The sequence below is a fragment of the Orcinus orca genome, chromosome 1 (genome assembly GCF_937001465.1).
Source record: "Orcinus orca chromosome 1, mOrcOrc1.1, whole genome shotgun sequence".
NCBI lineage: Eukaryota > Metazoa > Chordata > Mammalia > Artiodactyla > Delphinidae > Orcinus > Orcinus orca.
This window is the reverse complement of record NC_064559.1, coordinates 104,231,684-104,243,980: the sequence shown is the minus strand read 5'-3', so window position 1 is coordinate 104,243,980 and position 12,297 is coordinate 104,231,684. Positions and strand designations below refer to the sequence as shown.

Genomic DNA, 12,297 nt, shown 5'->3' with positions numbered 1-12,297 from the left:
CATATTTTAGAAGACAACAGTGTGCCACTGGTGGTTGGGGGAGCATACAGAGAGGCAGGCTCTCAATGAAAACAGCTTAAACTATATTTTCCTACTGTTAAAATAGGACATTGGTCTCCCAGTTTATTTCCTTTTGTACCAATAGTAAATAATTCTTTGTGGTTATATGACTAGATATAATTTTTAAAAAGCAAAACAAAAGTTTTTCTTTTTTAATAACAGCCTGTGTTAATAAAAACCACAAAACCTGACAAACGAGTCTTTCTGATACACTTGCCCTATTCACAATGGCAATACTAGTGACAAGAGATTTATTGTTCATTTTGTGCTATCAGGAAACTAAAAGACCAGGTCGTGACCTAAATTATAAATTACACTTTTAATCTTTTGATTTTAATAAAATGTTTTAGAACTGAGCAACTTTCAAAGAGGAGCAATTTTCTCCCTCTATAGCCATTCATCCACAAGTTGTTTACTGACTTATTGTGACTGATTTTTTTTAACTTACTGATTGTTCACTGAGATTTTTTTACCAGCTTTAAAAATGTTTGCACTTCCAATCTCCCATCGCTAATAAATTACAATGAGTAAATTATAACTGATGAAGGATCATTAGTAAGCTTGAAAAGCTTAGCATTAACATATTTTATAATTTAAAATGAAAGTTTTATTCAGTTTGATTTATCATTTTTATATACGTATGAAGAGTGACATTGTTTGAAAGAACATAATTAGTAAGTACAAGAATATTGTTAGCAGCACTATTCATAATGGACTCCTGAATGTCCATCTACCAGTAGAATGAATGGTCATATATCCATATAATGAAATACTATCTTGCAATAAACTGAATTAAATTATATGCAACAACATGGATGAATTTCAAACATATTGGACAAAAGACTACATGACAGTATTAATCCCAAAACATAAAGTTTAAAAACAGGCAAAACTAAAATATATTGTTTAGGGATATATACACATGTTAAAACTACAGGGAGGTAGGACAGCATGTGATTAGGGAAGGGCACAAGATGATGCCTCCAGGATTCTGATAATGTTCTATTGATGGTGGTTACATGAGTGTTTGCTTTAAAATTGCTTGTTAAATTTTACATATGTATTTTATACACTTTTTTGAATGTGCTATATTTCACAATTTTTGAAAAGTTAAACAATAAAACACACAACTGGATGTCCAGCTCTGGTACTTGTTTCAAAACATCTGAGTTCATTTAAAGGAGATGGGATTTTTTCAAATATTTGTGATTTTTCTAGCTGCAAATCACTGAAATTATTACAAACATCCAGCTCATGTTCTTTTTTCCTAGAAACTGTCTCTCTTCACAGACTAACTCTTGCTTATCTTCAGAATTCAGGTTAAGAGTTATCCCCTCCCAGAAGTCTTTCCCAGTATATCTTCTCCTTCCCTCTCCCACCTATTACTTTCCACACCCATCCAAGTTAGATGTCTTTCTTTGTTCCCTCAGTACTCAGAACATAGTTATGCGTATATCGCACTGTACTCCAACAGTCCACTGACTTTCCTGACCCCCTCCTAACTTCTCCAGCCATTCCCAGGCCACTAGACTATAAGTAATCTCAAAAGCAGGGACTATTGTTTTTGTTCTCTTCTAATATTCAGCACTTGACATATATGAGGCATTCAATAAATTTTTGGTGACTAAACAAATGAATGAAAATATATTTCCCTAATACCAATGAACAATACTTCTTGTCGATTTTTACTCCAGTGACATGAGAAATATGGTGAAAAGCTTTTATGTCACAGTGCTTAGTAAGCACTCAATAAATGGCATTATTAAGCAAGAGCTTTGCAAGGAAGGGAAGAGGGCTAAAAAACACTATCCAAATTTAAAAGATTATGGCCAAAAGTCAAAAGCATTAGTAGGTTCACTCCTCTTACAGGTAACTTAATTATAAAGATTTTCATAAAGAAGTTTTAAATATATTAGTAATTTAATGAAAGCATTAACTGTCCATGAATCAATACAAATATCTATATCAAAACTCTTAACAAAGGCAATAATGACAAATAAACAGGATCTTGATTTCAACAGGAAATAAATCTATTTTATTTTGGTCAGGCTGGTGCTCAAGTTTAATTTTCTCAGTTGAGGTCAGTGTTACTGAACTGAGGTAACATCTAATTTTAAACATATTTGAAAGGTTAGACTCTTCAACATAAAAAGTTCTTGATTATTTCACAAGACAATGAAGCTTAATATTTTAAACTAGTCTGTGGCAGCTACTACTCAGAAGACTCTTAAGAAAGGATGACAGTAATATTTCACAAGCAATCTGACTATATGACCTGCTGTCATTTTTTTCTAGGCCTACAATTCTTTATTTATTTATTTTTTTTGCAGTACGCGGGCCTCTCACCGTTGCGGCCTCTCCCGCTGTGGAGCACAGGCTCCGGACGCGCAGGCCCAGCGGCCATGGCTCACGGGCCCAGCCGCTCCGCGGCATGTGGGATCCTCCCGGACCGGGGCACGAACCCATGTCCCCTGCATCGGCAGGCAGACTCCCAACCACTGCGCCACCAGGGAAGCCCTACAATTCTTGAAATATTAGTCTCATTACGTTATTTTCTACATATAGGCTTTTTAAAACATAATTTAAAAAATTATAGCATTAGGTTCTATACTTTAAACTTTATGAAACTCTTCAGCAAAAGTTAACTTTGAGACATTGGGATGCAAAGTTTAACATTTGGCAATTTTTTTTTGACATGTCACAAATAAACCATGAAAAAACAAGAAATTACATATATACCAAAACATATACTCACAAAGAACACAGAGCAAAAACATCCTTCAATTGTATACAAAAATGAAATGGATGTTGCTGTTTTCATCAGGCTGATCCTCTTTTACTTAAAGGAAAGAGTCTAAGTCTCGCCTGGCACTTAAAATCATTCCTACTCTGATCTGAGTCTAATTTGTCAATTCTGAATCTCATGGTTTTCTAAAAACACCATCTACTTCAGTCATACTGGTACTCAATTATCTCCCAAATTCATCAAGCTCATGAAACCTCTGCTCACTCATCCAGAATGTGTTCCCTTCCCTTCTTCCATTTATGTAAATCCTATCCATTCTTACAGGCCCAGCTGGTTTTACTGCCTTCTGTTCTTCCCCAGATTATTTCCACTTATGATGATCTCTCCTTCCTCCAACTTCCTCTGCTCTTACTGTTCTAACTTGGAAACACTTGCTGTTTTTTAGTTGTCGTTTACTTCTTTAAAAATCTTTTGAATTGTGAAATATAATGCACACACAGAAGAGTACACAAAAGTGAAAAGCTCAATGATTTATCCCCAAGTGCATATCCATGAAACGTTCCCCAAGTAGAGAAATAGAAAACTGCTAGCACCCAGAAACCCCTTCATGCTCTTGTCTAACCACTAAAACTCCCCTCCTCCCCTGCTCCTCACTACCCTAACAACTATGGTAATCCCCTTCTTGCTTTTCTGTATGTTTTACCACCTAAATATGCAATCCCAGATACCATAGTTTAGTTTTTTGAATTTTATATACACATAATCATACAATATGTATTCTTTTGTGTCTGGCTTCCTTTGTTGAACATATATGAGAATCATACATGTTTTGTAACAATGTTCATTTTCATTCTATATAAAAATATATTTATACTCATTTAAATAAATGAACGATTCATTTTTATCCACTCTTCTGTTGATGGAGCTTTGGGTTACTTAATTTTTTTTTTTTTGGGTTACTTAATTTTTAAAAAGACGTATTATTTGTTTTATAGTATATATAGACGTATTATTTGTTTTATAGTATAAAATATTATACTATTTTATATTTACCTTAGTATTTGTATAATGCTAAGCACATTAAACATTGATTAAATAAATCAACAAGTGGTTTGAGAGATAAGAAGAAAATAAGTTGAGTTGGAAATCAATGTAGTATTTTTTAGAGAAAGTTATGTAACTGGCATTTTGGAACAACTATTACTACTTTAATAAATCAGAAGGTTTGACCTCTCCTATTTATGTACACCTAAGGATTTATCATTTCTCATTCTTTCTGAGCCAACTGAAAGCTAAAAACTTAATTTATCAGCTATCTCCAAAAATAAAATTCAAACAATTCAAAAGGTGGATATTATCTGCCCATCTTTATACAGTATTTCACCAATATGTTGAATATGCACTACGATCATAGCTCTAAACAAGCTCCTTTATTTTTTTATCCTATTTCCTTAAGTTTATATTAACTATTATAAATTTAGGAACACAAAGACAAGTCCAAAGGCAGTTTTGCTACAGAACAGAAGCAAAAATTCTAGTACCTAGGTTCAGCAGGAAATTAATCATTCCTATTCAAAACTGAAACAAACAAAACAGCATTTTAGATCTAATATGCTCTTCTGTTTTAGTGATTGAATGTTTCCTAGGCACCATGTAAACATCTCAAAATAGTATTTATACCACCTAATCTTCAGACCTACTCTGACTTTCTCTTAGAGAGTCAGTTTTGCTTTTTCATTTATTTGACTTTTATAAAACTAGACCCTCACCAACTTTCTCAGCAAACAGGAATATATTCTTCCGGGTAAGATTTTATGATATATTTGCATCTTGGCCAAGTACACATGGGAATGTCTCTAACATTAGTTTTAATAATACACAGGCTATAACAAGTCTTTTAATTTCTGTTCAAGTTGGTAATTTAACATGACAAAAATCAGAGAAGGGAAAAATGGTAAAGAAAAACTAAACTAAACTAAAATAAGGGTATTCTCAAGTTGAGGAGTCAATGTAGAAAAGAACAGATATTACTGGATGTATTTAACCAATTCATTTCTAAGAACAACAATCAAAGCCACATTTAGTATTTTTTTAATATAAAGTAACATTTTAATTTGATAAGTTTTCAAAACTGAGGCCAATAATAAATATGCCTCTTTTTGTACTCACCAAAGTCTTCTTAACAAGGAAGTAGATTATTTAAAATATTATTTGTATATCCTTTTTTTTTTGGCTGCACTGCACAGCATGTGAGATCTTAGTTCCCCAACCAGGGATCAAACCTTCGCCCCCTACTTTGGAAGCGTGGAGTCTTAACCACTGGACCACCAGGGAAGCCCCTATTTGTATATTTTTATAACCTCTTCATTAGCGAAGAAAGTGATGGGAAAACACAATAAAAAGTTAAATTACAAGTGAAGGATAATGTATACTACTAATAGAAAAGCCAAGAAAATATTTGGTTGTATCACAAGATTTGCTATCTCGACTAATTTTATTATAAAATAGATGTTCTGTTAATAAGGGAAAAATTAGAAAAAAGGGAAAGCTGTAATTAATTTTAAAACATTTTCTAAAATAATCCTCATCAATTGTTGATATTTAACTTCTAAAAATCCACAGAACAGAGGGACTTCCCTGGTGGTCCAGTGGTTAAGACTCCTCGCTCCCAGTGCAAGGGGTCCAGGTTCCTGGTCAGGGAACTAGATCCCACAGGCCACAACTAAGGTTTTCATGCTGCAATTAAAGATCCCACGTGCCATCAACTAAAGATCCTGCACGCGGCAACAAAGATCCCACATGCTGCAGCTAAGACCCGGCGCAGCCAAATAAATAAATAAATATTTTTTTAAAAAAATAGCTGCTCTGCTTGTCCAAAACCACTAATAAAAATAAAGATACACAGAATAGAATAAAAGTTATTCTTCTGTATTATAAGAAACCAACCCCTGTTTATTTTTGTAAGACAGCTAATCATACATGTTCCTTGTCTTCTCATTTAAAAGACTTTTCTCCCCAAAGCTCAAGAAGACTTCAATGTGTGAGCCCTCTTTCTTAGTTTAATAAGAGGTTATTTCACCATCAATCTCACTTGGGAAACTACAAGTACAAACACTTTATACTGTGTTACATCTTCTAAAATTCTGGAGTAATTTTGTAATTAAATTATACTTCAAGAATTATACTTCTGGATTTTACCCTCCAAGTATCAACCATCCTCCCAAACTCCCCCATCCCCCAGATGGCTGAAGCACAATTCTAAGGCCAATTTAGTATTAATGAAAATATTTTATCAGATTACTTCCTAAAAACATTCCAATATTTAAGTCTTTGAGACAGCATAGCAAATCCAATTGCATTACCTCTTTATCTTTTAGTCCCAGGAGCAATACTTCTTCCATAAGCGTGAGGCGGATATCCTTAGAGTCTTCAGTGTCCTCATTGTCTTGACTTCTGTCTTGATTAGTGTCTTCCTCACTTTCCACCTTCTTTTCAGAGTTCTTCCCTCCTTCTGTACGACGGGCCCGGTGAGTTAAAGTGGTCATTCTTACCTGTCTCTGGAGGGGGTGATGAAAAAATATCTATATGTGTGCTTATGTAAATAAACATCTAGATATTCATAAATGCATACTAAAAATATATACAGGTAAGAAATATTTACAAACTTAAATAAAGAAAGGAAAGAGTAATGACCAGAAAAAATTAGGTGGATAACAATATCTTTTCCAAAGTAAAATAGGTTGAACTCCACTGGAGGCATTGACAAGAAATCAAATCATTAATTCTAAAGACCAGTAGAAAGGACCGACTTTTTTTTTTCTTTTTTTGTGGTACGCGGGCCTCTCACTGTTGTGGCCTCTCCCGTTGCGGAGCACAGGCTCCGGACGCACAGGCTCAGCGGCCATGGCTCACGGGCCCAGCCGCTCCGCGGCATGTGGGATCTTCCCGGACCGGGGCACGAACCCGTGTCCCCTGCATCGGCAGGCGGACTCTCAACCACTGCGCCACCAAGGAAGCCCAGGACCGACTTTTAAGCCTGCTGATTTCTTGTGCATAACCTAATCACATAATCATTGTGATTCCTTTCACAAAATGGATTCTCCCCAAGTTAAATAATATGGAACAGCAAAAAATTGTGAGCATCCAGCTCCGAAGAGCATACAGTAATTTATGTGCAATTTCTATAAATATTCAACAGTTCATTATAAAACATACAAAAAAATAGTGAAAAAAATTAAGAAAAACTAAATAGAAATATATGTTCTAATATTTCCTTCCCAAACCCTAATGACTCATTTCATGCATTCACTTTGGAGATTACCAGTCTACAGAATAACACTCAGAAGATCATGTGTAGTAACTTTCATCTCTATCCCTAGGCTAGCCACCTTGCAAACACACAAACAGCTGACAACAAAAAGCACTGGCAAGAGAATGTTAAAAGATTAGCAGATTCTTTCTCAAGTACAAAAAAAATCAGAGCACAAGCCCTTTTATACCATGCACTATAGTTTTTTTAAAATCTACAGTCAAGAGAAATTGCACTACCATGTGTGATAAAGTTTAAAGTTAGCATACTTTAGATATATCTAAATGTCATTTTTAAGATTAAATACAATAAATATTTTAAATCAGCAATTACTGAAAATAGCTTTTTCAAGATCAAAAGAATGCATTCAAGAGACTGGATCCCATTCTATCTTCTAGTAATATCTTCCATTACTTCCAATTATGTACTGTTAAACCATTTCTCAAACATGTCCATGCCTTCCACCTCTCTCCTTTGTACAGGCTGGAGTTCTCTCCCTTTTCCCTTCCTTTCTAAATTCTACACATTCTTCAAAGTCCTATTGAGGACCCACTGTAAAGCCTTCAGTGAATCTGCTTCTCCATTACCCCTATGTCCCATAGCCAGAATAGGTCTCTCCTCAGCTGTACGTTCACACAACTTTATTTATACTTACTTCCTTTAAAGTATTTATTATAGTCTTTCTTTTGGTATGGCTGTCTCTCAACTGTAAACTTCTTGAGGGCAGGGATATTGTCTTCTTGGGTTTTTATATTCTCCATAGCAACTAGCACAATGTCGTTAACGTTGTAACTGCTCGATAAATATATACTGATTAAAATGAATACTCAGAAATGCATGTAAACGTTTAAAAAAGAAATACAAATGAAGTGACTTACAAAAGATTCTTTGTAAGGCTATATTTCAAATAATTCTTGGCGGGAGGTGGGAAGAAGAGTGAAAGAGGAAGAGAAGCATGAAATAAATGCTTAAAGGCACTAACCCTATCTGGCACGGTGAATAGAGCTCATATCCTAACCCAATCCAAGAAACTTTAAATCTTCAGGGCAAAAAAATAATGGGGCATTTTCTTTGAAAAATTAATCGCCCTTGGACATTTACTAGTTAAAGACCCTATTTGAAAAAAAAAAACCCAAGGGCCCCAAAATTAAATAAATAAAAACCTCCCTCTCCCCACAAAATGAAAAATTTGGAGGTTTTTTTTTTTTTCGACGTTAGAAAATGTATTGATATTTCCCCCGTTGCTTACCTGACGTTATTTCCTGGGTTACGGCCAAACTCAGGCTGCAGCTTGCGCTCTATTTCAGGGGGACACCTGTCCCCACCCCCACCCCCCCACCCCCGACCGAGTAGGTGAAAAACTTCTCAGCCACGCAGAGAGAACAAACTTCCTGATCCTTCGATGCACAGAAGGAATAACACATCAGCTTCCTCAGGATCACTAAGCAACCTACCTTGGTTTCTTCATTGGACCAATCAGAAACCTCCAAGGTTGAGTTCAGCCAATCGGAGCTTACGAGGGGAGGCTCTCCCCCCGCCCGGCTACTGCGTTGCGATCCAGACAAACACCACCAAAAGGAGGCAGGTTTGGGCTCAACCTGACAGCTGGTCAATCCAATGAAGGAACCTTGGTAGAGAAAGGAAAGAGGGCTGCGCTCCCCACCCTCCATTAAACCGGCCAATCAAAGCGTTCGGTGAGCTATCACCAGCTGCCGATCTACAAAGGTTTCTGTTGGTCAACCTCAGTGTAGCAGGTGTGTTACTGTAGCAGTGTATACTGTACTGTTACAATTAGGTGAGATGGGTTGGGATCCAATAAAGCTAAGAATACATAAACATTTAAAAATTGGTTGTTTTCGACAGTTAGCTTATCCCTAACTTTCCTGTTCCAGAAAAAACCGATCTGAGTCAGTTTGTGGACGTTTACTTGGTTTACATTAAACAGAATAGGCACATTTCTACCATAGCATTCATTCTAACATTCGCTATTAGTGCTTGTTACTGGCAAGCCCACGGATAATAATATGTTTTTAGAATATGGCTGCTGAAAATGCAAGAGGCAAACAGACCAAGTTTTAAGCTTTTCTTTTCTAGAGCACAGAAAACAGTCAAGTCTGGAACCGGGTCCCAGGTTTCTCACTAAAAGCACAGTATCTTTCACTACCACTCAAAAGTTCTAGAAAGCGTGCTCAACTCTTGCAAAGTAACATCTACTGAAATGATCTCAAAATTAGTGCCTAAAAATTTTCTGCTATTTAAATAAAAATTAGAAGCCATGAAAGAGTCTAGATGCTGAACATTTTATTTATGCTGCCAAAAATGGCAGACTTTAAAATCATTTTCTCTTGTAGTAAAAAATGTTAAAAGTTAAAGCACCGATTTTTAATTGTACATTATATATTATCATGTTAATACACTATATCAAAGTACTGAAGAACATTGTTTTAATAACATGACAGACATAGCCAGTTAAATTGTATAGTTTTAACACAAGTAAAAAGTGAATTACTATCAAAATTTAATACCAAAATAAACATTATTTACTTCAAAAAATGGCTTTAGAGGACCTTAAACGTTAATATATGTTAAAAGAAAGTGTCCACCAAAATGGAAGATAGATCAATATTGAGTAGATAATTAACACAACAAATTATGACACTGGTACTTTTAATTCAAAAGTTCTCCTGAGTTTGTCTCAGATAAGATTAAGGATCACAATATGATAGTCAGCTAAGGATTAATTTTAGTGTACTAACTTCTTAAGACTACATGCAAGTTTTCAGAGGTAGGGCAAACACACCTTAAAACAGTAATATAATGTCCTTTAAATGTTGTGAAGAACTTTGCAAACATGCAGAAATAAATTTTTTTTTTTTTTTTTTTTCGCTGTGCGTGGGCCTCTCACTGCCGTGGCCTCTCCCGTTGCGGAGCACAGGCTCCGGACGCGCAGGCTCAGCGGCCATGGCTCACGGGCCCAGCCGCTCCGCGGCATGTGGGATCCTCCAGGACCGGGGCACGAACTCGTGTCCCCTGCATCGGCAGGCGGACTCTCAACCACTGTGCCCCCAGGGAAGCCCAGAAATAAATTTTTTTATGTATTTTTCTTTGGTTCACTAAGCTTTCTTCTTTTTGGCACTGACTCTTGACTAGAAGAATCAAGGTGATGAAGGACCTGTCAAAAGAAAACAACTACTAAGAATAGATACTTTCCAGTTTAAATGTCTTTAAGTTTTGAGCTTTTTCATGTCTCTGAGGTCCCTTCCTTCCTTCCTTCTTTCCTTTCTTCTTTTAAAAAATTGTAACTAACATACCATTTCCTAAGATAGGATAGCTGGGTTCTCTAAAAGTAGGTAAATTTTATTATTGACATATTTATATATCCTGATGGCTGCTGAAAGTATAGCCTTACAAAGTATAAGGTTTTCATTAGGGATGTTGGAGTAGTTAGAAAGATAGATTTGACATTATGTTCTCAAAATAGTAAAATATTTTGAGGGGAATGAGGGGGGAGAGATTAAAAAATGAGCTGCAAATAGAGAAACATTCCACTTTGGCATCATGTAAGATTTAAATCATGTTTTGTTTTTGTATATGGTGCTTAGCAGTGCCTGATAGATTTTAGAAATTCATTGCACCCTTGAATGAATGGGAGGGTGAATTAGGAAAATTGCTAACAAGATTCTGAGTTATCAAACTTTTATTTTTCTGGTAAAACTCACTAATGATACAAATTGGATTATGATTTTGCAGAAAAAATCAAGGCTTAATACACTGGGGAAAAAATTAAAGAACCTAATATATCAGGTTATTCCATTCCCTTCTTAAGATATATAAATTGAAAACAGTATTAACCAACTAGTATATTTTTGAGATTACCCCTTTAACACTTGATTTCTAAAAAGAATCTTAAGTTTTCAGTTATCTAATTTTAACCTACTACTAATAATAAAAATTCTGGTTGAAAAAGTATAAATATTTATCTCAGAAATGACAAATACATTATCTGATTTGGTAAAATAAGGTTCCAAATATAAGACAACTGTTACAAGATTTAGGTCAGGAAAATTTTCTTTCTTCTAAGGTACTAGGAGGAGATGCTATATTTTTAGAGAACATGTGGATTTGATAACTTACCTTGTTTCTACTTTCTCTAGAAAGCTCAGATCAAACCTGTGGCCCAATTCTAATTCTATATAAATAAAATGGCCTGAATATTCTTGTACTCTCATTTTCTCATTCTATTCATATTTTTCCTGACATAGATCTTTTAAATTTTTATTTTATTTTTATTTATTTTTGGCTGCATTGGGTCTTTGTTGCTGCGCGTAGGCTTTCTCTAGTTGCGGTGTGCGGGCTTCTCACTGCAGTGGCTTCTCTTGTTGCAGAGCATGGGCTCTAGGCGCGCGGGCTTCAGTAGTTGTGGCACGCGGGCTCTAGGGTGCAGGCTCAGTAGTTGTGGTGCACGGACCTAGTTGGTCCGCGGCATGTGGGATCTTCCTGGACCAGGGATCAAACCTGTGTCCCCTGCATTGGCAGGTGGATTCTTAACCACTGCACACCAGGGAAGTTCCCTGATGTTGATTTTTATTTTATAAATTCCTCCAACTATTTCAGATCATTCATGGAATAAGACAGTAAATGTTTACATGGAAAAATTAATAAACCACATAGCATATTTTATTTTAAAATCACCCCATTTTTTAGAATCAAATATATTTAAACAAGATTTAGATACCAGAGCTCTGAGGTATATCCAGGAATATAATCATATTTATCATTAAATTTAATCTATAGTAATGATATTCTGATACTTGCTATTTTATTCAGCCTATAAGACTTACTGTTTTCGCAGATTCAAGCTGACTTCTCTTCCGATTTTCCTTAGAAGATTTTACTTGTTGATTTCCATTAGCCTCCACAAAGATAGAATAATTACTAATTGGTTATTTCTCAAAGAACAACAAACATGCTTTTTCAACCGCAGGCAGCTATATGCGGTTTTTAAAAGAACAACTTTACTGCGATATAATTCAGATACCATACAATTCATCCATTTAAAAGTGTACAAAATTAAGTGATTTTAAGTATATTCACAGAGTTGTGCAACCATCACCACAGTCAATTTTACAGCACTTTCATCCTCCAAAAAGAAATCCTGTACCCTTATAGCTATAACTCCCCT

General features: G+C 35.4%; 2 protein-coding genes across 5 annotated transcripts in view; both read right to left on the bottom strand.

The window, feature by feature from the left end:
* The window catches only part of GOLPH3L (golgi phosphoprotein 3 like), a 37,570-nt gene extending 29,108 nt beyond the window's left edge, over positions 1–8,462 (bottom strand). For both annotated transcript variants that reach the window (XM_033415506.2, XM_004285158.3), the window contains exons 1-2: positions 8,365–8,462; positions 6,169–6,363 (exon numbers count right to left, since the gene is read on the bottom strand). In XM_033415506.2, coding sequence (XP_033271397.1) covers positions 6,169–6,351 — 183 coding nt within the window. In that variant the 5' untranslated portion in view covers positions 6,352–6,363; positions 8,365–8,462. The remainder of the gene's footprint in view (positions 1–6,168; positions 6,364–8,364) is intronic.
* Positions 8,463–8,668: 206 nt separating this feature from the next.
* HORMAD1 (HORMA domain containing 1) overlaps positions 8,669–12,297 on the bottom strand; it is a 29,409-nt gene continuing 25,780 nt past the window's right edge. For all 3 annotated transcript variants that reach the window (XM_033415515.2, XM_033415514.2, XM_033415516.2), the window contains 2 exons: positions 11,957–12,028; positions 8,669–10,287 (listed from right to left, as the gene is read on the bottom strand). In XM_033415515.2, coding sequence (XP_033271406.1) covers positions 10,207–10,287; positions 11,957–12,028 — 153 coding nt within the window. In that variant the 3' untranslated portion in view covers positions 8,669–10,206. The remainder of the gene's footprint in view (positions 10,288–11,956; positions 12,029–12,297) is intronic.